The sequence below is a fragment of the Equus caballus genome, chromosome 21 (genome assembly GCF_041296265.1).
Source record: "Equus caballus isolate H_3958 breed thoroughbred chromosome 21, TB-T2T, whole genome shotgun sequence".
In the NCBI taxonomy this organism is placed as follows: Eukaryota; Metazoa; Chordata; class Mammalia; order Perissodactyla; family Equidae; genus Equus; species Equus caballus.
The window spans coordinates 65323748-65351400 of NC_091704.1; the positions used below are offsets into that span (position 1 = coordinate 65323748).

The 27653-nt window shown below is 42.8% G+C and overlaps 1 protein-coding gene across 2 annotated transcripts in view; it reads left to right on the forward strand.

Annotated features, from left to right (window-relative positions):
* Nucleotides 1-27653, forward strand: part of SEMA5A (semaphorin 5A) — a 460360-nt gene that overhangs the window by 320858 nt on the left and 111849 nt on the right. For both annotated transcript variants that reach the window (XM_070246052.1, XM_023625852.2), the window contains exons 10-11: nt 857-992; nt 7803-8007. In XM_070246052.1, coding sequence (XP_070102153.1) covers nt 857-992; nt 7803-8007 — 341 coding nt within the window. The remainder of the gene's footprint in view (nt 1-856; nt 993-7802; nt 8008-27653) is intronic.

A 27653-nucleotide genomic window follows, 5' to 3' on the forward strand; every position in this document is an offset into this window, starting at 1 on the left:
AGTGTAAGGTAGATGTTTCCATTTTGGAGTTTCTGTGACTTTTCCTTTGAGTCAGGAAAAACAATTGATAAGTGGACACAATATTGGCTAAGATCATTAATATGGAATTTTAAAAACAGAGCTGTGCTCAAAATGCCGATTTATTTAACCAAAACATACTTTACTGTTTCCACGTGGTGAACTTCCGAGAGCCTGTCGTTTCCAACTCTCTGTGGAGCCCGCATTCTAATTAAGGCTTCAAGATTCCCCATGTCTGCGCTGTGTCAGACTTTTCTCTCTGACCCTTTGAATTTAAAATGCTTGCTAAATTAAAAAGATATATGAAGGTCTCTGACAGCCACTTTTTGCAAAATGCTTTTAGTTGATTATGTTTTAAAGGATTACAAATAAACACAAATATCTGGGGATTTGAAAAAAAAGGAGAAGATTGCCTACTGACAGCTAAGGACCCAGATGAATGAGTGGGAAGGGAGCCATGCTGGCCTGACGGGTGGCTCCGTCCACTGGAGGAGAAAGGCTTTTCCTCCAGAATTTAAAAGGCGAAACATGCAGCTCTTCAGCGTCCTTTGTCACTTCTGTTTTGGCTGAGTGAATTAATTCGATCCAGCAGGATTACGAGTGTCATAACTGCTAAATATCCTTATTTCTGCATTGAAGTATTTGTTCCTCCACAAGGAAACCACAGGGAACACCAGTCACTGCTCCAGCCTCATCCTCGTGGGGTGTTCAGGAGACTGTTCCTGAGGTCCTCCAGAAGGTGCTTCCACTGCACGGTGTCTGAGAGTCTGCAGGCAGGACAGTGGTCCCTGCTGGGCTCTCTGACCTGCTTTCTCCTTTCTCTTCCTTGGCTCCCCAGGAACAGCATCGCCGCCTCGGCCGTGTGCGTCTTCAACCTGAGCGCCATCTCGCAGGCCTTCAACGGGCCCTTCAAATACCAGGAGAACTCACGCTCCGCCTGGCTGCCCTATCCCAACCCCAACCCCAACTTCCAGGTAATTTCAGGGGGCTAGGGGTCATTCCCCCCAGAAAGCATGCGGAAACCTTGTGTAGATGGCTGGGACAGCTTAAACCCCTGGTATATACACAACGCAGCTGTGAGCCCCTGCCCGCCCTTGGATGGTCCCTCACTGGCTGGGCTCATGTAAATAGACCGAGGGCTTTTGTCAGCTGAGGCGCCCAGACTGAAAAAGGGCCTTTGTCAGCTGTGACGCCGGGGGCTGGACTGAGAAAGGCCAGCACAATGCAGCAGGTTGGGATTGCAAGCTTCAATTAGTACTAATGATGACGGCCTCTGTGTCCCAGAAGCTCTGATTTGTTAATGATGCTCTCATGAATGGGGTCCGGGATGCAGAGCAGTGGAGACGCACAAACACAATTAGAGCTTTAATTGCTGAATGTGGCGAGATTTCCTGTTGGGGCGAACGAGATGTGATTTCGGGGGAAAAGAAGAGAAGATGGAGGCCATTTATTTATAAATCACAAATTTACAGGCTGTCCAAGTTATAAGGGGCTCTGTACACCATCTCCCCTCATCTCCCCATGTTCAGAAGAAGCTGAGATCCGAAGAGATTAAGCGGTTTGCTCATGTTTGGTTGGTCAGCATCTGTATTCGTCTGCTTGGGCCGCCATAACAAATTACCACAGACTGGATGGCTTGAACAATAGACATTTATTTTCGCACAGTTCTGGAGGCTAGAAGTCCAAGATCAAGGTTCTGGCCAATTCAGTTTCTGGTGAGAGCTCTCTTCCTTGCTTGTAGATGGCTACCTTCTCGCTTTCTCCAGTGTGGCTTTTTCTCAATGAGCATGGAGAGACACTTAATTCTAGGGGATCAGAGTGCCACCCCTGTGACTTCACTTAACCCTAATTACTTCCTTAGAGGCCTCATCTCTAAATATTACCGCATGGAGGGTGAGGGCTTCAACATAGGAATTTGGGGGAGACAAACATTCAGTCCACAATGGCAGGCTTCCCTTGAGGGCCTCTCTTCTGCTAGAATTTTCATAGGCTCATCTTCATCATCATCATCATGGGTGTAAATTTGAGTATGACCAAGTTCAAGCACTGTGCTCCCTGCTTCACATGCATCATGTTGCATGCTGCCACACTGCTATGATCAGTCATGACTTTTCCACAGACAGAGAAGGGTGTTGAGTCCCAGGACTCATAATTGGGCCAAGGACACAGGCTGATTAGTGGCCAAGCTGGGATCCCAACCCCAGTCCTCAGATGCAAAGCTGCAACCTGTTCCAACTAAAGGACCATTAGTTATCATGAGTAATCTGTAGTAGAACTGGGTCCTGCATCCAGACCTCAAAATTATGGTTGGCTTATCATCTGAATACATAAAAACTTTGACTTTTGAAAAAACTGGGAGTATGGAAAGCTTCAATTATTTTATGGTTTACTTGGAGTTTGGCAGGACCATTCAATTCTAATTGTTTTGAGAGGGTTTCTTGTCATTGTTATTGTTTTTTTAATTTTTGAAAGAGCATGGGACTGTGAATAAGATGGCTGATTTACACTGCTTTACCATTTACTGCTTTATTTGGGCAATTTATTTAGCATTTTCTATCATATTTTCATCAAAAAATGAGGAAGGAGGTATGTAAATGCACAGGACTATGTTAGAATAAATTCTGATAACATTGATTAATGTGCCTTGTTTACTGTATAATGTATTTGATGAAGATGACCCTTAGGGACCATTTATTGGATGCCTTCTGGGTGTCACATTGGTGTAAATGCTTTATATGCTTTGTCTCCTTTTCATTCTCAGCAGCTCTGTAAGGTAGGCATCTTTATCCACACTGCAGAAGTCATGAAACCAATTGATCAGATTTGTATTTGTTATCTTGCTACTAAGAAAGTTCAGTACTGGACAAAGAAATTCACATTCTGGGTCAGGCAAGCTCACGGTTTAGTGGGAACCAAACATGAGGTGGTCATTTGTCCTGATGACGTGTATGGTTTATGTAATTATTAACTGAACACTGACTCTCTTTGCCCTTTTGTTGAGTTTCTGCCTCTAAATCCCACCCATGTCCCGGGATATTGGGGCAAAATGTAACTGTTATGAAGGCATTTTGCAAAATCTTGAAGGCGAACTGTATCATTCCCTTTAAGAAAGTCCATTGTAAAATCCTGAAGGTTAAAAAAAATTAACAAAAGATGCTCTCTATACTTATAGTGAACTTTTAACATCTTGATGTTTCTTTTGCAAAAGTATTCATGATGAATGGTGACTTATAAATTCTGTGATGCCTTACCACCTCCAGGCAGTGGATAACTTTTAGTCCCTTTGTGTGGATGTATTTGCAGCACACAGCAAATTCCTTCATTTCCTAAGCTATGGCATCTGGTTTTATAATGCCGGTGTCACACTGAAGGGCTTACTCCTCTTTATGAGAAGGGAGTAAGTCCATGCAGTAAATGAAGCATGCAGAAATGTGGCGTGCATTTCAGACAGGAAGCTTGCTTAGTTGAGTTTGTCTTCTTTGCTAGAATTCAAGACTTGCGGGGAAGTGAAGTTATAGATTATGGTGATTCTTTGTATAACTGCTGGTACAAATATGTACCAAGTGCTTTCTTTTGGTTTACCATATTTGATAACCATGCTAGGGTAGGCATCCTTCCTGACGTCCATAAGACCATCTAGACTGGCACAGAGTGGGAATATGTTTTGGACTAAGGATCCTGCCGCTAGTTGTTTATAAAGGGCCTTATGTCTGCAATAACCAACAGTGAGAAGTGGTTAGATTTTTTTTTCACTCTTGTTTGCCTACTGACATTTGGAATTTTATGTAGCAGTAATATATTAGAAACAGCTAATTAATTAGAGGAGCAGAAATGTGATGGAGGTTCAGGAAGAAGAATGGCTTAGGAGGGACAGGGCATAATTTTTCAAAATTTGATACAGAAATCCTAATTGAAAACAATAACAAAACAACAAAAAAACTATTTAGTATTTTTATCAGTTGCAATCTAGAAGCCACTGTTGGTGGTGCTGTAATGTCTGTTCTGTTAGAGGCTGCAGTCCCCGAAGTTATCCAAACCTTGGGCCTCACTATAAAAAGCATCAGTCACTAATGGAAAACATCATCCAGACCCCATGGTGTAGCTGTGGTGGGACAGACTCCAGAATTTTCTGTGCAGTTTTGATTACCACCAATCAGAAATAAGAGAGCCAAAATGGAAAATAGACCCTCAGAAATGGTCAAGCAGATGAGGAGGGTGTTGTTGGAGGACCAAGTGAAGGGATGTGGCCATGTTCTCAGGACCTTTGATACACAGTGCGTGTTTGCAGCAAGGTGAGAGGGAGCCAGGGAGCAAGTGGGCGAAGGGTACCATTAAAATCGGGCACTCTCAGCGTGAGGCCAGGTGATGTGGACTTGACACCAAGTGCCTGGCGTGCTTGGGTGAGGAGATGGATCTCTTGTCCTTGAAAGAAGTAAATAAAAAAAAATGCAAGTATCATTGTATTAAAAAATTAGTGGAATTATTGGCCTTATTACTTTCAGAGATGTTAGCGAGACAACCCTTGTGTGTTGTAAGCCACATGAGGGCGATGACTGTGTTTTTACTATTTTATTGTTTTCTTCTTACACAGAGTCCCCAGGGTGCCACACACACACTGCGGGAGGCCAGTGTATAAGGCAGAGCTAGAGAATTGGCAGCCTGTTAGAGAGTTGGGTGGGTTAGTTATGATCCAATAAATATACACTATAAATTTAAATAGCTTTCAAAATATTTGAAAAAGAATCCTTGGATGAGATATTTATTATAGGCTGCAAACAAATGCCAAGATATGGTAGAATATAGTTCAAAACCAGTTCTTGGCTAATGGTTCTGTCACCACAGTTCCAGTGTGTAGGAGTTTCTTCCAGACCACTAGGCAAGCAATTCTCTGACGCCAGCTGGGTGTCCTACAATTCAACTCAATTCCTACACTATCTACCTGGAGACAGCAACAGATCCTATAGGTTAAGGGCTCTGTCCCACAAGACTGACCCCCACCTCCCACCAGACACCAATCACAAACCCAGGTTGTCACCTGTGCTTCTTACCAACTGGCTATAGATTGGAGGTTCCAATGACCTCCCCTCCTTAGGTTCCATTAATTTGCTCAGAACTCAGAAACATTTTACTTACTAGATTATCAGTTTGTTATAGAAGGACATAACTCAGGAACAGCCAAATGGAAAAGATGCATAGGGCAAGGTATGCGGAAGGGGCATGGGGCTTCCATGCTCTCTCCAGGCATGGCACTCTCCCCAAATCTCCACGTCTTCACCAATCCGGAAGCTTTCTGAATCACATCCTTTTGGGTTTTTATGGAGGCTTCATTACATAGTCACGATTGATTAAATCGTTGCCCACTGGTGACTGAACTCAATCTCCGGCCCCTCTCCCCTCCCCGGATGTGGAGGTTGAGAGGTACTGAAAGTTCCAACCCTCTAATCCTATGATTGGGTCTCCTGGCAACCAGCTTCCATCCCTAAGTGTGGTCCAAAAGTCACCTCATTGACATAATATAGAACACCTTTATTGCTGTCATCACTTAGGAAATTCCCATAATTTTAGGAGCTCTGTGCCAGAAATGGGATGAAGACTAACTATATGTTTCTTATTACAAATCACAGTATGACAGTGGCAATTCAGGTCAGTGACTTGAATAAGATATTAGGTCCAGGAGTAAAACCTACAAAAAGTGGTCAGTGGTCCTGCTATGCAGCTCCAGCCCCGAGGCCTCCTTGCTTCCCCAGATCTCCAGATTCCACAAAGGCAGCAAGAGCTCCTCAATTTTACTCATATTATGTCTCCAGATTTTTATGATGCCAATTTTTTAAAAAACGCTGTGTGTACAAAACAAAATCTGTGCACAAAACTTCCTCCCAGCAGGCAGATAGCTAATTGCCACTGGTGCCTTAAGTGCTGCCAATGATTTGAAGAAGACTAAAACATCAAACCCAAAGTCGCTCTCAGAACTAGAGCTCACCTGGATAGACTTCAGATGTGGTAGAGCTCTTTCATTTTGTAACATGTTTGTTAACAGGCAATGTCCCTGTCCTCCAAGTGTTACCATTAAATACGATAATTATGTAAGGTCTCCTAGCACAGGCCCCCTGCCCCCAAAGCAACCGCTTGTGTATTCACCCCATTGATCCTTTCCTTCCTTTATTTGTTCATTTCCCTCTGGCTGCTGCTGCTCAATGGACCATGGAATTGCTGTCCTGCTCTAAGACGAATGCTTTGACCATTTACCATTAGTTGAATGGCTTCTCTGTGCCAGGCACACTGTCTTGTTCCTTGGCATTTACAAGCACTTTCAATTAATTTACAAATGCTCCCCGCCAGTCATCTCAGTTGGTCTCACGACAGCCCTGTGAAGTGAGCAGAGAAGTATTTTTCTAGCCGCTTTACAGGTCAAGAGACAGAGGCGGAGAGGCAGTGCCTCACCTGAGACCGCGTGGCCCCTGAGTGATGGAGTGGAACCCTTCACTGGACCTCATGTGGTCCCATCACATGGCACAAGGGGTGGCCCTGCAAGGATATGACATTAGACTAGGAACTGGACCATACTTAAAATCCATTTCATTCCAAGATTCTCTAACTCTACCATTGGCCTATCGTTTTATGGCGCGTGGGGCATTTTATCAAGTGCTACAAAAATATCATCTACTTTTAAAAAGCCATTTCCATCTTACACTTCTGCACTTCTAACCTGTTATAACACCAACTATTAGAAATGACATTTTATAAATGGTAGTTTCAGGGACGGGGAAATTCATTTCCAGCAAACCTGCTTATATGGAGTTCTGCTGAGGATCCACCTTTCTTGGTACCAAGATTTCAAGTGTATGAAAGAAACGAGAATGGCTGGTGGTAACTTTCTGATTCTGTGCTCTGCCCCAGGAAAGCTTTGTTTTCTTTCCTCTTTTTACCTCATTTTTGCCAAAAACCCTCCTACACATAAAACCTGCCAGCCTCTCTGCGACACAGCTCTGAATTAATTCCCAGCAATTTCCGGGTCTAAGTTTTTCCTGAATGTGCCAGATTCATCTCTTGATGTTTCCTCTATCTGAAAATCTCTTTCCTTCTTTCTTCCTTCATAGACTTCTCTCTCCCCATCTCCCTCCGTTTCTCACTTCCTTTATCTCCTTATCCCTCTCTCTTCTTGCAAATTTACCACGTTATTTCTCAGATGGCTAGACTTTAAACAAAATTTTTGTTTCTTCCAGCTTGGAATAGAAACACAAGCAATAAGGTCAGCATGGTGCTTTTGTAGCCATGAGAATGATGTCAGAATAATGTTACATAAATTACAGATGAAAATGATGGCCTAGTTCTATCTCCAGGGAATCCCTACCTTGCTTACAGACCCACTGTTCCAATAGAAAAACTAAGTCTATGTGGTGTATTTGATTGCTGCGTTTTCAGTCTGGGTCCCTGATTTATCAGACAGATATAATAGCGTACATTTAGCCAGACAGCTCCCAAGTGACTCAGCAGGTGATGAGGAGTTTTTATGCATATGCTGTTCAGATTAAAGTTAGCAATGACTCCTCCACTTTACCTTCCGATCGTTCATTTTATGGTAGAGCTGAGAGAGTCCCCAAATATGATGAGTTCAAATCTGAAATGAAAGGGACACTAGGAGGAGACTTTGGGGAAAATGGAAAAGTTAGCATGTTTGCACCTTTCAGGTACTCAGTTTCCAAGTCTGCCTCCGTCTGGGTGGCCGGGATCAGCTGTAGGTGCCCAGGTGGCTGGTTCCATTAATGACCTGTGTTCCCTTGCAGTGCGGCACGGTGGACCAAGGTCTGTACGTGAACCTGACGGAAAGGAACCTGCAGGATGCTCAGAAGTTCATCCTGATGCATGAGGTCGTGCAGCCAGTGACTGCAGTGCCCTCCTTCATGGAGGACAACAGCCGCTTTTCCCACCTGGCCGTCGACGTGGTGCAGGGCAGGGACGTGCTCGTCCACATCATCTATTTGGCCACAGGTAGGAATTCTCCTCTCCTTGAAGACTTTTCTACCATCTTCTGATTTGAGTTCTAAACATACTATTTCAATGTCAAGCTTTGGGTCTGTCTGCTTTCCTCACAAGAAGCAGAACCTGCGATGCCCCCTTATCTTCATCATCCTCTCGGCTTCCTAGTGTAAATCTTAATTTCGCTCTCTCTTTTCACTACATTAGTCATAATTTTAATTGGAAAGACAATGCCTAGTTTCTTAACTATTGTTCCTTAACTGCTTATAACATAAATCTCTTCTTGGCAAGGCCATTTTAATTTGGAAATTTAAGACAGTGGAATTTGTGGGAGGACATTGCTGGGTGAAGTATTTTCCTGGGATTGCATAGTGATTTCTGATTGGTTCAAAAACAGTGCTCACAGCAAGATATTCCTGTTGTAGGATGGCACATAGAAGCATTCCAAAGAATATGTTTGGGGGCACAAATAACAAAACATTTTACAGAAAACATAGGCAACAATGTTTATCAAATTATCAGTGACAGCTAGACCTGTTCACTTTCCAAGTAACTCACGTGTTGCAGGCACGTTCCATCTCAGTTTATGATACAGACAGTGAACGGTGCCTGAGGCCAGCCTCAGTGGCCCTCAGTTCACACACTTGCCCAGCTTTTTCTTGCCTTCAGGCCCTCCCCTATAGAGCTTCCTAACTGTAGAATCTGCCCCCATCCCCACATCTTCTGTCCAGTGTTCTGCATAATTGGCAGAATATTTCTCACAGAGTACGATTTCCATTCTTGTTGTTGTTGATAATATATCTATCAGTTGGTTGATTTTATTTGTGACATCACTGAGATTGATTGAATTGTTGCTATTTTGTGGTTCCTCTGAGCACTGATGAGTAAGATGGTGGACAGACTGGCAGCATCCTGCTCCCCTGGAGCTTCAGATAATAAACCACCCACTGAGGAAAACGTGAGAGAGGTGATGACCAGCTACGCGGTGGATGTGAGGAAACTGACGGGGCAGCGGGAGATAGGGACGCTCCTGTTCTTGGCTGGTGAGGATCGGCCAGAGATGACATTTAAGCTGAGAGCTGACTGGGGAGGAAGAACTGGCCATACATGAGGAAGGAACAGTAAAGGGGCCAGATGCAGGAGCGGTCAGCTGTGGACAGTGCTGCCCTGTGGTCCAGTAAGGTAGGAACAGAGATGTGAACATCAGATTGGCAAATGGAAGCCGCTGGTGTCCCTAAAGGCCAGTCTGAGGGAGGAGTGGGGAGGACAAGGAGGGAGTTAGGTGGAAACAGCTTCTGTGAGCCGGTCTTCCAGAAGCTGTTCTTTGAAGGGGCTAGAGCATGGGTGCATTAGCCTGAGGTGATGGGAGGTCAAGGAAGGGATTTTTGTTTGTTGTTTGTTTTAACAAAAGACATAGAATTACCATCGCGAGTGTCTGTCTTGCTCACTAGAGTGTAGGGAGGACATGTGTTTCTTTTTCTGCCATTTTTATCCTTAATGCCCCCCAGGGTGCCTGGCATGTGGTAGGTAGAGGAGTGAATGAACTGGACCTTCCCAAGAATTTTCCTACATAAATGTTCTGGTGATGCCACAGAGATTAGGGTCATCTTGGAATTCTAGGAGACAGTTGGGTTCCTTATCAGTACCTGGAGGGGGGATGGTAAAGGGGAGATGGGGCTGATCCTGAGCAGACCTGGGAAGCTCAGTGCAGCACAGCCTGAGGCCTCAATCTGAGAATTCTGACCTATTCCACCACCAAAGCTGTAGAAGGTGATGTTTGCTTCCATGATGAGCTTCTGATGACTTGTTAGGACACTCTCCTTCACTTCAGTTTTGACAAGTGTCTCAGTCAGTTCTGGCTGCTGTAACAAAATGCCATGGATTGCATGGCTTAAACACCAGAAATCTATTTCTCACGGTTCTGGAGCATGGAGGTCCAAGATCAGGGTGCAGCCAGTTTGGTTCGTGGGGAGAGCCCTCTTCCTGGTTTGTAGATGGCTGTCTTCTTGCTGTGTCCTCACATGGTAGAGACAGAGATCATCTCTCTCGTGTCTCTTCTTATCAGGGCACTAATCCCATTCGTGAGGGCTCCACTCCCATGACCGAAGTGCCTTCCAAAGGCCCCACCTCCAAATGTCATTGCTTTGAAGATTAGGGTTTCAGCATGAACTTTAGGAGGACACACATTCAGTCCATGGCAATGAGCTCCTTGTTCTAATATTATTTAAAACATACCCACAGGAATAAATATTTGACGATTTTTGTTACAAATGGTATATTTGAACGGAATCTAAATCAAATCAAAACGGACCAACTTAGATAAATGATAGATCTGAGATGAAATTCTAGTCAACATCTATGGCTTTTTAAACAGTACAGTGTTCTAGAAATTTGTTTGCCCAAGTCTGTTTTGAGCGATCTCAGGATTGGGCTTCTGCCCTCCCCTGCCTCCCCCTTCCCCAGCCCCCTCCGCACCATAATGAGGGAATGGACTCAGGCGCAGGAGCCACAGTTATGCCAGGCTGTTGATCCTGTCTCCAGGTGTGCAGCTCTCATTCTTATAGTGATGCACCGCGTGCCATTCAGCAAATATGTCTTACAGAGATTCACTTTTTTGTTCTACAGACCTGATTTTTTGCTTTTGTTTCCATCTACTGCCTATTTACAGATTGAGTCATGGCAGACATCAAGGTGTTGCTCACTCAAATTATAGGTTGGCTGATGGGGGAAGATGCCATACATAGAACTCTTCTGCAGTTTCCATGTCTCATTAGTCAGGTTGTTTGTTGAACTCAAGAAGAAGAGGACTTTGCAGTGGGTGAAGCTCCCTTCTGGCAGGGAAACACCCATGGATTCACGGAATCCTGAAGAGATCCCTGCTCCAAACCACATGCAGGGAAGGACTCACGCACAGAGTCCTTCTGGCAGCTGGTTACATAGATGGTATTTAAGTTTGTTTAGACTACCTTGACAATTCTAACTTTAGGACCTCTATAAATTACGAATTTCATGTCTCAACCAAGTTTTGAATCTTTTCATTTCTCTCTTACAGCACTGAATAATACATTTTGAAGATCTCTTCTTTTGCAAGTTTTAATTCAGAATAAAATGTAATTCAAATTAATTTAATTCAAAATAAAATGAATCAGAATAAAAAGATAAAGTATATCATTTTTTAATGATCTAGCATATAGGTTTCTTCTTGATTTCCGAGGAATTGAAATGTAAAAATGAAACATTATAAAGGCTATCCAAAAACTTTAGGAAAGAAGTCATGGAGAAAGAATAAGTGGTGAGCTGAGAATCCATTTGAATTTCAGGTAAAGAAAAATTAAGAAGTTCTGTAGAACGTGCTGGTAAGCAAGGGCTCTGAGAGTTGGTAGAATGTAGTGTGTCCATGAACTTAGAGATGGTCCGTGAATGGGACACCTCCTGAGCACCTCCTCAGATTCTCTTGGTTTTGCTCTATCCTGGACCCTCAGTCATTTGTTCTCTCAGCTGCCCCTGTGGCTGAGAGATTCCTGGGCAGGACCATGAGGTTCTTCCACATTATGCTGACCAGCTGGTAGCTAGGCCCCTCCTGCAACTTCTGCACTTGGATGAGACTCACACTGCTGGCATGAAATCTGGCTTCTCAAGCAGGCGCTAAAGGGGTTGGGAGATGCGACCCAGAAGTGCAGGCAGTTAACTCCCTGTGAGGTAAGCTGCAACCAATGAGAGGCAGGGTATGGGAAGGAACCAATGAATAAATTTCCTTTCTCTTTTTCCCTCATGGATTGTCCAAAGCAAGGCCTTCACATAGCCAAGCAGATGTCTCTTTGTGGTTCAACATAACGGAGTGGCCCCACGGTGACACCTCACATGAGATTACTTCCTATTCTTTCCTGCTCCATTTCTTGCAACACTCACACAGCCCTGGGATTCTACCCCTAATAATGCATTAGCTCAATCCTTGCTTCACGCTCTGCTTTCTAGGCATCACAGTGAGGGGGAATTTCTCAAGCCTGTAGAGTTGCATGGCCAGAAATATAGGCAGAGAGAGATAAGTTCTATGGACCATGTTAAGAAACTCAGATTTAAATCCAAGTAGAATAATAACAATAAAACTGAAAATTTTGTAAAGAAAGGAAGTAACATGGTTCAATAAATGTTTCCAAGATTGCTGTCCATGATTCCTAGAGAATGAATTGGAGAATGGCAGCAAGGGTAGAAACAGGGTGAGATTTGGGGTAAAATTTCTTCCTACAACGTCAGTGGGATTTTGCTGCAAGATTCACCATTATGTAAAAATAAAGTGGCGTTGTACTAACATGTTATTGCATTGTGATTGCGTAATGAAAACTAGTCTGTGGTCAAGGCTATTTCAGTCATAAATGAGGTCCAGGAGGAGGTTAGTGTGGCTGACTTGGCTAGTAGACAGGCAGAGGTGCTGGACACAATGGCGTGTGTTCTCAGCTGGGGCAGTATTGCCCCCAAGGAGGCAGCAATTAGTTCTTGAGGGGGCCGGCCCAGCGGCACAGCGGTTAAGTTTGCAGTTTTTGCTTCGGCAGCCCAGGGTTTGTGGGTTTGGATCCTGGGTGTGGACCTACGCACCACTTGTCAAGCCGTGCTGTGGCAGGCATCCCACATATAAAGCAGAGGAAGATGGGCACAGATGTTAGCACAGGGCCAATCTTCCTCAGCAAAAAAGAGGATGATTGGTGGCAGATGTTAGCTGAGGGCTAGTCTTCCTCAAAAAAAAAAATTCGTTCTTGATGGAGTAAAAACTCTTATTTTTATGTATAAAGCACAGATATACATGCAGTGCATAAACACATATACAATCTTTAATATTAAAATGTCATGAGCTGGAGGACAATTACAGGAACAAAAAATGTGAGAAGTTTCTTTGCCAGAAAAAAAGTTTGAGAAACACCACTCTTGGGTATTTTCATGGAGACAAGTTAACAGATTCAGTACATGTCTGGATGTATGCAGAGGTGAGCAGACAGGTAAGACCAAGAATGACTCCTGATTTTTTTTTTGGTTTGGACAGTTGAGTATTGCCAACACCTTTTCTGAGAAGGGAGAAACTGAAGGTTTCATGTCAAATTCCCCTAGAGAGGATTCAGCATGGAACACAACAGACAGATTGCCTGCTCTCAAAAAGCTTAGAGTATTTTAGAGAGAGATACAAACAACAAAATAGTTACATTAAATGTAGGGTGGGGGAAATAATAAAGCAGGAAGAAGGAGTAGGAGGAGGCAAGGGTTTCCATGTTAAGAACTCACGTCTAAGGGCAACAAATGAGATCCATCATGTTTAATGATTCTCAGGAGGTGGGAGGTGAAGCCTGGAATTTCACTTTCAACACTTTGGTTTTTTGTAATGGAACACCTCGGCTGTTTTCAGTAGAGATTAAACCTCACGAATCTGGCTTTTATGAATTTATAACACTGATGGGAATCATCTCACTGAGAAGGAAGATTGACTGTGCAAGAGAAGGGGTCACCAAACGGGTGAGGTTTGGAGGGTCGTGAGGGGTTGGGGTCAGCGTCGCCCAAGGGAAGAGAAAGGAGATGCTCCCTGCAGGTGGGAGCCCAGCCCTCATGCTGTCCACTTAGCTTTTCCATGAGTACCCTGGAAAATATATAGACAATGACTCTATCCTGCCCTCCCTTTCTTCTCTTCCAAATATATTTTTAATACAGAACATGGCATTTTTATTATTTCCTACTAATCTTTATTGAAATCCATAAGGCTTGTAGAAAATGAGCTTGTAGAAAAGAACAAAGAAATAAACAGTGTTTTGTCTACTCTAGAAATTTCTTCTGCAAGAGTAACAATTGTCAACGAGCTCGACAAAAGCTGAAATCCCATTCCTGACTTTCTTATCTCCCTGTGTATAGATTCTTCCAGCACCTAATTCTTAGCCTTTCAGCTCCCTTTCTAAAGAGAGGTAGATGAGACAGCCAAGTAAGGACAGACCTCCACATTCTCTTTCACTAAAGTGTGTAAGACCTGAGAGGCCCTACGGAGATCATTTCGGGCACCCAACATTAAGTAATACATTTACTGTTGCCATTACTATCAATATCTCCCTCAGTATTTATAATCAATTCTGCAGCTACCTAAGTGTCACGGGCAGGCATTCAATTGTGAAAATCCGATACTGGAAAGATGTTTTACAATCACTCCAAATTCTGTCCTTGTCACTGGAAACTGGAAACCCAGGCCTAATCTGGACTTTTTCTGTATGTGCCCATCTATGTAAGGGGTTCCCATAGACGTACAGGGAGCATTATAAAGTTTGAAGGCTTATTTGATAACATTTAATGATTTTTTAGTTTAATGATAAAATAATTGTAGTGAATAATAGCAGTGTAGGAAAATATGAATTACCTGGTGTTACCGGTTAAATTGTGTCCTCCCCAAAAGATATGTTGAAGTCCTAGCCCACCAATATCTCAGAATGTGATCGTGTTTGGAAATAGGGTCTTTGCAGATGTAATTAGTTAAGCTTAGATCATACTGGAGCAAGGTGGACCCTTAGTCCTATAGGACTCCTGTCCTTATAAGAAGAAGGTAGAGACACACACAGGAAGAATGACATGTGACAACACAGACAGATTGGAATGACGCAGCTGCAAGACAAGGAACACCAGTGGTAGACAGGCACCACCAGAAGCTAGGAAGAGACAAGCAAGGATTTTACCCAGAGTCTCAGGGAGCAGGGCCCTACCGACACCTTGATTTCAGACTTCTAGGCTCCAGAACTGTGAGATAGTAAGTTTCGGTTGCTTTAAGCTATCCAGATCGTGGTATTCTGTTACAGCAGCCCTGGGACACTAATCCACCTGGCTGTGTTGTTTTGCATCTGATCTTCCAGCCAAATTTCAAGAGTAGCCTGGATTTCTCCTTTTCCCCTGACATTGAGTTCAGTGTCCTGAACTCAATGAACAAAATGAGTATTCAGTGTTAGTTTATGTCAGGCCCAATTAAAATGAAATTCTACTGTTGGAAACAATTAAATGTATACCAAACCACTTAAAATGGTATAAACACAACTAATTGTGTTACTAAATATAGGAACACTAATTCTTGTATTTTACTGTGTCTTTTTTTAAAACATCTTTCAGAATAATTTTAGTAGCTTATGCCTAGTTTCCCATCCACAAAATAATACGAAATTTTATGCTATGAATTAATAAATATCCCAGTTCACTCTAAATGTGATGCAATCCCCTTCTGTCTTTATGGAGTAGCCGATTTTACTGTTTTCTTCTCGGTCTGCTTTCTCTCTCCCTGCCTTTCTTTGTTTTAGACCCATGTAAGTCTTCCTGCCGTCCTCAGGTTCCCCATGATCGGTATTGATCAGAAATCGCCCCAGGTAGTAAAGCATTGCAGTCTGCGGACAAAAGAAATAGCAAGCATTTCTCTTTACCTCATGTTTTCATGTAAATCCTGCCTGATGCACATTTTTGATATAACTCCTTCAGGTTTCATGGCAGTTACTGGAGTTTAAACACAGTAGTCTCCTGATCCTGGACCTGCTGTCCTCCTGCTCGTACAAGTATCCAGTTAGTAGACTGTTGTTTCTGTGTGAAATGGTGCCATCATTCAACAAGGTTTTAGTAATGTCCCCAAGTTCTCTTGTTTTCGGAAGTCCAAGTCTCCATTTCTGCAGAGGAACATTCGAACCACGTTCTCCATGAATGTTTGGTCAAGTGAATCTAGTGTGGGGCACCAGGTATTGGAGTACATCATTTAGGAACATGCTGAAGCAGTTTTAGCAGATACTTTTCTCCTGGATAACTCACTTATGAGAAGACCCACTTGTCTGCTAATTTGATGGTGAGCCTGCAAGCGTTATTATAAAAAGATTTTTCTAGTTGATCTTAAGAACATAGGTCTCCATAGGTAATAAAACTCCAATTTAATGCTACTCCATTCTCATCCATTTAATTGGCTATATTAAATACATTTTACAATTGTTACCAACATTTGTTAACTACTTCTCTTCATACAAAAATGCTTCATACAAAATCTCTTAAAAAAGATTTTATCCAAATATATGTATTAACAAAGTATTAAATAGGATATTCAGAGATTTATGTTTTGTGTTCTGTAACTTATCATCATAATCTTAGCAGTTTGAACAACTTATATTGTTATCTCATCGTTTCCATGGGTCAGGAGCCTAGGCACTGCTTACCTGGGTCCTCTGCTCAGGGTCTCACCAGGCTGCAATCAAGACTTTGGCTAAAGCTGCAGTCTCATCTGAAGGTTTGACTGGTGAAGAATCCACTTCCAAGCTCAATCAGGCTGTTGGCAGAGTTGATTTCCTTTACGACAGTGTGATTGAGGGCTGCTGCTAGCTGTTGGCACAGGCCACTCTCGTGTCCTGCAGGTCTCCTTATGTTTCTTCCCACGCAGTCTTCTCCAACCTGACCGCTTACTCCCTCCAGGCTGCAAAGAGCCTCTCTCCTCAGGGAGGGCCCAGTCCCTCTTTTAAAGGTTTGCACCTGATTAAGTCAGGCCCAGGAAGGATAATCCTACTTTGATTAACTCAAAATCAACTGATTTTGGAAATTAATGACCTCTGCAGAATCCTTCCATTGTTGCCGTATCATGTCACCTAATCCCAGGAGTGACATACTATCGTGTTTACAGGTCTGGTCACTCAAAGGGAGAGGGCTGTATAATTAAAGGGACCATCTTAGAAATCTGCCTACCACAGAAGGTCTCTTGATGCTCCCCACCCCACACATGCTACCCAGCCTAATGCTAACCCTAACTCTAACCCTAACCCTGCCCAAAAAAAACAAACAAATGAAAGGGAAAAACCTCACTCTATAAGCTTCAATTTTGAAAATTTAAAGTTAAATATGAGATGTTTCTCCTTGGGGCAAACAGCTCGTCCTACAGTTATTAGGGTTGTTCAAATTTAAAGAGAAAAACAACTCTTCCTCTGGTTTCAGCTGGCCGATTGGATTGATTATTTGTTCTATGTCGGAGTATCCAGACCTGGCTGCACTGCTCGTGGCAGAATGAAGTCATTTTCTGTTGGCGCCAGTGCTCCATGAGCACATGGTTGCACTGAAAAAAAGTTCTGTAATATAGAAGAGGAGGGCAAGGGAAAATGCCGTATATTTCATCTCGGCTTGCACCCCTCCGCCATCTCTGCTCTCTCTCTTCTTTGTACTGTGACCTTCTTTTCCTGATGGAAGGGATAAACACAGCCCTGGCAGAATCCTCCTGATGACCCCCTGTAGGCAGTGAGGCAACTGCATCTCTCCTCCAGGGGGTGCTGCCTCTCTGACCCCCAGTTATTCCAGGACCACTGGGGAACACTGAGGATTCCCACAAAAAATGACTCTCCACTGCTCAGATGGGGCTGACCTAGTGGCGCAGCAGTTGAGTTTGCAGGTTCTGCTTTGGCGGCCCAGGGTTCACCGGTTCAGATCCCGGGTGCGGACATGGCACTGCTTGTCAAGCCATGCTGTGGCAGGCATCCCACGTAGAAAGTAGAGGAAGATGGGGGCACGGATGTTAGCTCAGGGCCAGTCTTCCTCAGCAAAAAGAGGAGGATTGGCAGCAGATGTTAGCTCAGGCCTAATCTTGCTCAAAAAATAAATAAATAAGACTCCCCACTGCTCAGAGTTGATGTGGACACAAAGGATTGGCTTGAGGTTTTGTGATCCCTTCGGGAATGCAAGAAACAGAATTTGAGAACACCACCACACCTCCACGTCGCTGGTGGGCATTAGCGTAATGTGTGAAATTGTTGTCAACCGGCCCACCACAGTCATTCTCTGGGCTGTTAAATCAGAAAACAAAATTCTTCTGAGTACCGTAAAATCTGGAATAATTTGATTCTGTTATGATGTGTTAGCGAATTGGATCTTTGCCCCAGGAAATCTCGGGCTCCTCTCAGAGGGCCAGAGTGCTGTCGTCTCTCGCCCTCAAAAGGAATTGTGTCTTCAGAGGAAATCTTTCTATAATGATTACCTGTAACATGGAGGACATGGTAACAGGGGCTTTCCAGAGGTGTCCGGCTGCCTGGCCCGAAGCGGAACCACATCTGATCAGAGCAGCCAAATTACTTGTAGGATTGTTTATGCCTTGGTTTTGAACATCTTTATCTATGCACATTCCACCGTCCTTGCTAGCTTGTATATATGTCCCCTGCCTGGCAGTGATGACCAACCATTACTAAGCAGATTTAGGCCTTGGCCTCTAGGTAATTAAATTCTAAAGCAGACAGCAGTGCAGTCAGAAGGACTAGGAAGGAAAAAGCGCCATCTCCACTGCATGATGACATATCATTAACAATGACATTATGTATGGGCTTTCCTCCAGAAGTCATTACACAGCAGAGTGACTGGAAGAAAAAACACCTCATCATTTCTTTGCAAATAAGCCTTCGCAGAAGAGATGTAGGTAGAGAAATCCCTTAGTGTAAAACGAAGAGATTTGACAGAGCTGAGAGTAAGAGCGAGCTAAGGTGTAGGGAGCAAGGTGGGCGTATTAATATTGTAATTCCCACCTGGAACCCATTAGAGGAAGCAGACTGTCCTCAGATCGTCATGATGAATTAACACAGCGCATTTCCTTCCACCAGGATGCCTGGAGCAAACTGAGATTTGGGGAAACAGCTCGATGGTGGTGCAATTATTGACTGTGCCCGCGTCTGCAAACAAACCTGTTCTGGATGTGGGGAAACTGCGTTTGTCATCCACAGAGATGTCAGCATCAGAATTTCTTTTAATTTGGTTCTTTCATAAAATAGCATAATCCCACAGCAAGGTTCAAAGGCTGTCCAATTGTTTGTTGCTTTATCATGTTTTCATTATAATGTTTCCTTTTTGAAACATGGAGATGGCCAAACTCATGTTTCTTAAATAGGGTATTTTATAGTCTTTAAACAGAATCGTCTTTACAAAAAGATGCTGCAGAAGTTCTTATGAAGGAACCACACAGTTCTCATAGTGTTAAGAATGGGATGATGTTTCAAGCTAATGTCCTCTGGGGCAAATGTTGTTCCTACCTGTCTGACTTACCCGTTGAATAAATGAACATTTCCCCAGAGACGCTGAGGATGTGACTTTTGCTAATGAGACCCTGTATTAAGAATCAAGGCAGCCTGAACCTAATCAACTCCTAAAGTCAAGAATTCTTGAAATTATAATTATGTAGGCAGCAGGCATTACTCTTGTAGACCAAAGAAAAATCAATATGGAGAAAAAAGTTCCTTCCCCTGTTTTGCATTAGCTGACCTTGGTAAGTACTAAATAAATTCTGAATGAATGGGTGGATAGAAAGCAGGGAGACGTCTGCATCTGTCCATCCAGCCGTCCTTCCAATCATTTAGCCCCATTGTCATTATTTTAACTAACCCCAAATATGAAAGAAAAAAGAAAGAAAAAACTCTGAGCTTTTAATTTTGTTTCTCCATTTAAGAGCATTCAATGCAAATTAATTAACTTTCTGACCAAGTGAATAATTATCATCACTTTGTGGATTTCTGAAGGCTACAAAAGCTTGACTCTGTTTGAAATTTTTACAGCATTTGGAGATTAAAACAATGCTCAGAAGGGCAGTTCTCTTCATTTATTTTTAGTCTAACTCTTGTGCCCTGAGTATAATGAAACTTATTAAATATGTAATTTTTTTATTTAGAGAATTAAATGTGAGAGAAAGGAAAGGAAAATTTGGTCAAGAAAGAGGATTTCTTTCTTTAACTAGAAAATGTGTTAAGCTTTATTACCATGCCCTTTGTCCCATGTGAGGCTAAAATTTTGAGAGTTGTCTACAATTAGTAAAAGTCTCTTAGAGTGACCCTGAGTTAAGACAAGTAGAGAGTGGTTTTCACACCTCCAGAACAGATGTGAGGTTTTTTAGGTCTCAATTTTCATGTATCTGTGCCAATGGTAAAAAAAAAAAAAATCCGATAATTAATTGTCAGTACTCAAGTACATTATGGGATTTTGAAATAAAAAAGAAAAATTCCTACCCTTAGTATTTACAGTGATCTCTAAGATTAATTGTCAGGGTAGCTGCTTCATTTAGGTCTTCATTGATATGATCACTTAATTAATTTTTAAAATTTGACCTTGTCCTTAGCAAAAGGGCGCTGCTTCAAAGTGAAAAGTAATGTCAACCACAGAGGCCTTGACTTGTCCTTGCAAAACTGGGTCTTTAAAGGCAGTCTTCACAATGAGCAGCTGCTCTTTGAGTAAAAGTCTAGACTTTTTCTTTCAATTAGAAATTGATTACACAATGTTGGCATTTTTTAAAATATTTGTGGCAGCATTAATTCCTTTCTGCACGGACGGGATAGGAGCCAGTTGTCTTGGTCTTTACTGAGTTGCTGACCTGTGATGACTCACCTGGCAGCTTGTCTTCACAAATCTCTAACTTTCCAAACTGGGGTCCCTTAACCTGCACCTCCAGGTTCCTGGGATTCTGGGCCTTCCTCGCCTTGAGCACAGGGTGTGCCAGGAGCAGGAGGGGCCAGGCTCAGTGCCAGCTCACCTTACCATGGCTGGGCTCCAACCTCTCACCCAGTTTTAGTGAACAGGTCTCTGACATCTTCTCTCATGATCTGCAATCCAGTCTTTTCTCCAGTGTCTGAGTTTTGACATGTTCCCACTCCCTCTTGCCCCATCTGCAGGCACTGACCTGCTGCCTCCCCCACTCCTCTGTCTCTTGCCCCATCTGCAGGCACTGACCTGCTGCCTCCCCCACTCCTCTGTCTCTTGCCCCATCTGCAGGCACTGACCTGCTGCCTCCCCCACTCCTCTGTCTCTTGCTCTCTGCTGGGGACCCTCACTATGACCTTCATGGTTGGAGGATGTGTAACTGGTGTTCAGACTGGGCTGCCTCTCAAACACACAAATCCTAGTTAGAGAAAAACTGAATTTTGCTAAGACTCATAATATGTCTTCTACTTAAGAACTCAGTTAGGACGCCACATAGATCACAAACAAATCTGCATCCAAGAAAGTTTCGGGGAGCCACTCTGTAAGCCTATGTCCCTGCAGAGGAACATTTAGTAACGTATATCATGGCTGCCCATTGGGTGTTAGCTGGGGCTTTCCTTCCCCTTGGGTATTTGGTTCCTTATTTCAGCCTCCCAATTTCATGCCTCTTGAAGTCCACAGCCCTCCCCACAATTTCTGATAATTAGTTCCTGGGCTTATGCTTATGAACTCCTGTCAACTCTCATATAGAATGTTTTTCTCATGCTATTAGACACAAACTCAGCTCCTTCACAAGGCTGTCTGTAAAAAGAACAAGGCAGAGCAAGTGTACAAATTCAGAAGACATTGTGGAAGGTTCGATGATCACTGGGAAGGTTTCTTGAGGAGCAAGCAGCTTTCTGCCATCTCCCTGGCTTCTCTCTCCTACTCCTTTAACTTTCATTCTTTCTTAGTAGGATCCCAACAGAATTCCAATGCTTATTTCATGTGGAGCCCTTCTTCTTTGACCCACACCCCCCGCTGATATCCAGGTCCACAGAGTGGATGAAGGGGTAGCACCTCGAGGCCTGTTCAGGACACCCTCCAAAGAAGAACTGGGTACTTCCCAAGAGGACCCTTAGGGAATAGAAGCATGTACTCCTTTAATATGTTTGTGTCTAAAATTAGCTTCCTATCATGTGTTTGTGTGAGTGTGTGGGGGGATAGCATGTAGTATAAGAGATAGGTGTGCCCATCCACCTAAAAGGGTAAGTTTGCAAAGGTCAGGAATTGCATTCTATATAGTAGTTTTCCATTTTAAAGAAGTTTTTTTGAGTAATTATAGACTACAAACATAAAACTATTGTAGATATACATGTTAGGATAAGGAGCAATAACATGCCCACACCAGCCAAATCAAACAGCAGTCCCACAGGGAGTTGTGAAGCACCGTCTGCACCCCCGCCAAACCCATGCCCTCTTCCCCAAAGGATCCACTACCCTGGATTTTGTTTTTGTTATTTCCTTGCTTTCTTTATAATTTCATCGTATGTTATACCCTAAATAGCGTAGCTTAATTTTATATAATTTTGAATTTCAGATAAATGCATTTGTATTTATTCTCCTAAGCGTTGCTTTTTAAGATTTTGTTAAACTTTTTTCTTTTATGAGTGAGTCGTCCTTGCACACAACTAAAGTCCCTTCATCTTTGCTGCTGTACAGTTTTACACCATGTGCCTGAATTTGAGGTAGTCTTGTTGATCGGCATTTGAGTGGTTTCCAGTTTCTTGCTGTTATAAGGGGTGCTGCTACATGTGTCCCTGTCTGGGTAGGACTTTGTCCAGGGCAGGGCTTCCCAATCACGGCAACCATAGAAAATGACATTCTATGTATGGCACACTGGAGACATCAAGGTTGCTTGCAGTCATGGGGGACCAGCCTAGTAGGGCAAAGCTGCACACTCTGCCCCATGAGTGGAGGAGATCTGTGTCATGGGGTATTTGTAACCTATTCGTGGCCCGTGTGTTGGGAAGCTCAAGCTGCTGATTCACAGAGTACTGGACTCTTCAGCTCTGCTACGTTATTCCAAATTGCTTGCTGAAGTGTTTTGTAGAGCTTAGCACTTTATTACATTTGATCCAATTTGTGGCATTGCACAAACATGTAAACTGGACCGTTTCCCAACCATCGTTCCCTGGCTCCATCCCAATGCACCACCCATCTAAGGAACATTTAATCCTCTGTGTCCATGAGCCACGGCTCCTAATCTTCCGGGCTTTGGTCAGGCCACCCTCCTTCCCTCATATGTCCTCATTTCCTTCTCTGCCTGGTGGATGCTTGCTCATCCGTCAAGTCCAGTTGATAAGTGTAGGCTTTCCCTTCCCCATCCTCTCCACAAATGTTGGTGAAGCATTTCTTCCTCTGGATCCCAGAGGCACAGAAATGTGGGGACACTGACCTTACCTGGGGGGCTCAGAAGCACCCCACAGAGGGGAGGCCTAGGAACTGGCTCTTGGAAGGTAGGGAGATGGTTGCCTGGTGGAGAAAGTGTGGATGGCTCTTCTTAAGAGAAGGCACAGAATATGGAAAACCTGCAGATATAGAAAGGCACGGAATGTTCTGAACGGTGAGAAATTTAAATTACCTGGAGCTGTAGGTAGAGAGACAGGATAGGAAGCCGAAGGGTAGGATGCCTCAGATTGAAATTTTATGCTAATAAATGAAGTCAGGATTTCAAGTGCGTGGACAGATTTGAGCCAAAGGGGAGGCACGGCTCAGTTTTGGATATACTGAGTTCTAGTTTCCTGTGGTAGGTCTGATAGTTCTTAGGAATCCTTCTTTGAAGCTAGAGGCAAAGGTTTGAGTCAGTAATAGAGACCTCAGATCAGCTTTGAGGCCATAGGGATGGATAAGATCATGCCTAAAGGAAGCACGTGAAAACGCTAGCTACCAAATAGCTTGGAACGTCAGCCACTAGTTCATAATTAGTATAATGAAGCAGTTCAGAAAAATGACAAAATAATTTTATTCCTTTGAGTAGAGAACTCTCTTTTTTCTTTTAAATTAATGTTACAAAAGTGCTTTGCATAGATTTTTCTCAACCATCCCAACTCACACTAGTGGGACCAGACACAATATAAATTTTACCACTGCAGGTGAGAGGGTAACTTAGATTCTCTGTTCCTGCCTGGTGACTGTCAGAGAAGGGCTGCCAACTTTGCCAATTGGGTGGCTGTTTTGTAATTTAGATACGGTAAATCTAAGGCAAGTAATTTCCTTCCAGAAACTTGAATTGCCCCCTTAGCAGAATGACGAGAGTTAGATTTAAGCTGTGGGGTTAGATGAGAGCTTTGGAAAAGATACCCAGAGGACTCTATTAATTGCACTCTCGTTTTAAATGTAATATGGTTTTTATTCACAGGAAACTCCAGTGGTAAATTTCCTATAAGCACCAGCTTATGATTTAGAAGACAGAAAGGCACTTCTGAGGTTTGGTCCAGCCAGGCAGTAGAGGCTGTCGTAACAGAGCTGTCATCTGCCCTCCTGCTTTATGTGTGGCCGGTACTGACATGGGCAGGGAGCTTGCTCATTTTAGATGAAATTTGAGTAGGGCTTATAATCTGTAGGCTAAAAGTAGCAAGAAACTAATAATAGCAGATTCTTATGTAACACGCCCTGTGTGCCAGGCACCGTCCAAGCCCTCTGCATAGATAAGCTCCCTGTGTGGCCCCCGACCTGTGAACTGGGCCCCGGGGTGAAGGAGACACAAAGATGGGAGTGAACTGTAGCCGGGAGTCTAACCTGGGCCATTGGGGTCCAGGCCCACACACTGAACCATGTGCTCTGCTTGAGTACCTACTGTGTGCCAGGCACTGTCCTAGACATCAGCAAGATTGCGGTGAACAAGACATGGTATGTCCCCCAGCGCCTGACTCCTTGGAACTTACATGCCAAGGGCTAGGATGTAGGAATATGGTTTAAAATAATACTTGGGGATAAAAGAACGCTGCATGTAATTTATGACGAGGAATGTTTAAACTGGCTAACATACCCTTTTTGGGGAAAAAAGTAAGCTGCTAGTTGAATCTGATAAACTGAGTTAATTAAATCTGCTTTTCAGGCAGACACTAGCCAAAAAACCTGTTTTCTTCTTTTAGTTCCCTTTTCCAAAGAAATGCAATGCTGAGCTCCCACTGCCAAGACCAATTTAATTCATGTGTTCAATTACAAGTTAAAAGAAAGAACTTTCGTAACATAGTAGCTGTCTGCTACTTTGGAGTAATGACGAGCTGAATTGATGAACTTTATATAATGATCTGTTGCTGTGGCAACATGCTGCCCAGTAAGTGGAAGAGGGCATTTCATCATTACCTCTCTGATAATGCTTGGAACAGTAATGGATGCAAACACAAAGGTTTTCTTTTACTCTGCAGTAACTCTGGGTCAATGAGACAAACACTAAAAATGCCTCTGGATACAGCACTAGGGAATCGAAGTCAAATGCACAATTGGAAATAAAGTAATTTAGCTTCCTGGGTTGGTGGCCTCGGTGTCTGCAGTCCATCTCCAGCCCTGTCACAGGTAACCGTCCTCAGAATTGCCACTTGTCCCTTTCACAGGTTTAATTTCTGTACTGGATTCAGCACATGGCAAGCTGAATAATAAACATTCCCTTAAAGGACAGCAAAACTTCGAGAAGTAACAGGACGAGAATGGAGTGAAGACAATAGATGTAACCATCAATGCTTTGCAATAATCCCTGCATCTTTATAGCACATTTTCCTAAACTAGCCCTCTGTTGCCTGTTATGGCTTTTTTCCTTTCTTACAAAACAAAAAATTTTATATATGTCAAGTTTGTTACAACTCCACCCTCTTAAGTTTTTTATTGCACCTTAGAGGAAATATGTATTTATTCAGTGTTTTATAAGTGCTTCAAGCTCTGTTTTTAAGAAGAATTAATTTCTCTGGGTCGTTTGCATTGCTCAGTGTTCTCAGGTTCATCAGAATTGAAATTGCTATGCAGGGTATAGTGGCTTTCACTTTAAGTGTTGTTTAATTGCTTCATTGTTCAAGCTTTAATGAATTTGCAGAAGGTTATCCAATCATATACAAGTATGAAAAATCAAAACTTTATTTTTGTTCAGAGCAATAATAAATGTTATATTGAACTGATCATGTTTCTTTTCCTTCCTTTTCTCCTTCCCTCCTTCCTTTCTGCCTTCCTTCTTTCCTAAAGATTTATTTTCATAAACTCTTGAAATTTGGGTGAGACTAAAATTCTAAAAATCCTCCAAAAAGAAATTCATTATAATCAAAGACCTTTTCCTCAGATACTTGAAAGTTCATTCTGAGCGCTTGTTTAGTTCCCTCTAATTTTCCCCCAAAGATCACCAGAGTCATTAGCATCAAGATGTGAGCAGCAGCACCGTCTATATGAATTACTGTATAATGTTTATCAAAATGTGTCAGTTTTGTCACAATGTTACATGTCCTGTATCATCTCCTGCTGTTTTTCTAGCCCATGGCCATCTGTATAGGGGATTAAGTGAAATAAATGACAATATTTGGAAATACTAGGCTGTTGATAATATGAATCTTATGTTGTCATCATACAATGTAAAAAAAAATTGCAGTATAACATAATTTATAATGCCTTTGCATGAGAATTTGAGTCATAATATCATAGGGAAATGTGGGAAAATAATTTACAGTCTAGTTTTGAAACTGGTGTGAACAAATTATCTGGAACAAAATCTGTTTTTTGTATTTCCTACTCTTGATGGAGAGTCCCTGTGCAAGTTTGCAAGGACTGCCATAACAAAGATAACAAAGTACCACAAACTGAGTGCGTTAACCAGCACAAATCTATTTCTCAAAGTGCTAGAGGCTCAAAGTCCAAGATCAAAGGATTGACAAATCTGGTTTCTTCTGAGATCTCTCTCCTTGGATGTAGGTGGCCATCTTCTCGATGTGTCCTTCCATGCGAGCGCACATGTCTGTGTCCTGATTTCTTCTTACAAGCACATCAGTCCTGTTGAATTAGGGACCGCCTTTTGTTTTAATCACCTCTTTAAAGGCCCTGTCTCCAAATATAGTCACATTCTAAGGTACTGGGAATCAGGACTTCAATGTGGGGAATTTTGAGGGGACACAACTCAGCCCATAACAGTACCTATCTTCTTATAAGGCATATTTTCAGACCAAATGAGAGATTGTTATCCTTGACTATCTCTATCAAAATGCAAAATAGAATCTTAACGCTAGTAAATCCATGTTAGCTAGTAACCCGAACAGGGAAAATTAGAAAAATATCAGCTATTTTCTCCCAAAGTCAAACATATGGTTAATTTTCAGCTACTAATAACTGAATTATGTGCATTAGAGTTTGCCTTACACAGAGCTTACATTACCTCTAGCAGTTAGAGGTTGAAGGGCCTTGTTTTTATTGTAAACGTTTTGTTTAAACAAATCAAATTATTAAACATCTTTTAAAATTTTTCCTTGCAATTGCTTAAGAATTTGTAACACATGTGAGCATATCGACATTTGAATTATCATTAATTTGGGCAGGTTTCTCAGAGTATTAATCCACCAACAAAGTAAATAATAAACAACAAAGAGTCTGGGTTCAACTGTTGAATAAGATTTAGTGCTGTCACCCATGTTTCCCATGAAAATAGTGTGATAACAGTCACACAGTGACGATGCTCCAGCTGGGTCCCATGTGCTCTGCTCTGTCCCACCCCCACCCCTGCATTGCTATGAAATGTTCTGTTTTGCCCCACCGGTCTCTCACTTCAGCTCTCAGATAAGGCTTGCTGCCCTGGCCCGGCTCCTGACCTCTGGCTGAGACATCGTCTCCTGTCATCATGATGTCCCAAAGGGTGGCCAGAGGTTCTGTGCCTGTCCCTGCTGTACAGGAGGCTGGCACCTCCATCTGCTGGCAGGGGCCTCCTCAGGGGGGCACTGTGGCCAAGACATCTGTGCTGAAGTCATCTTCCCTGAAGCTCCCATCTTGTCCCTGTTACTGCCTTGGTCCTGTGTATGTTTATTGATGCTTTGCACCACGCTAGGCAGGAAGACCCCAAAATCACTGAGGTTGAATTTCCCAACAACTGGGACCTGTCGTCTCCAGGTCAAAATTGCATTGACTTATACAATAAAGACATGAAGATTTTCTTACATACTTAGATCTGGGAGATGTGTATTTGT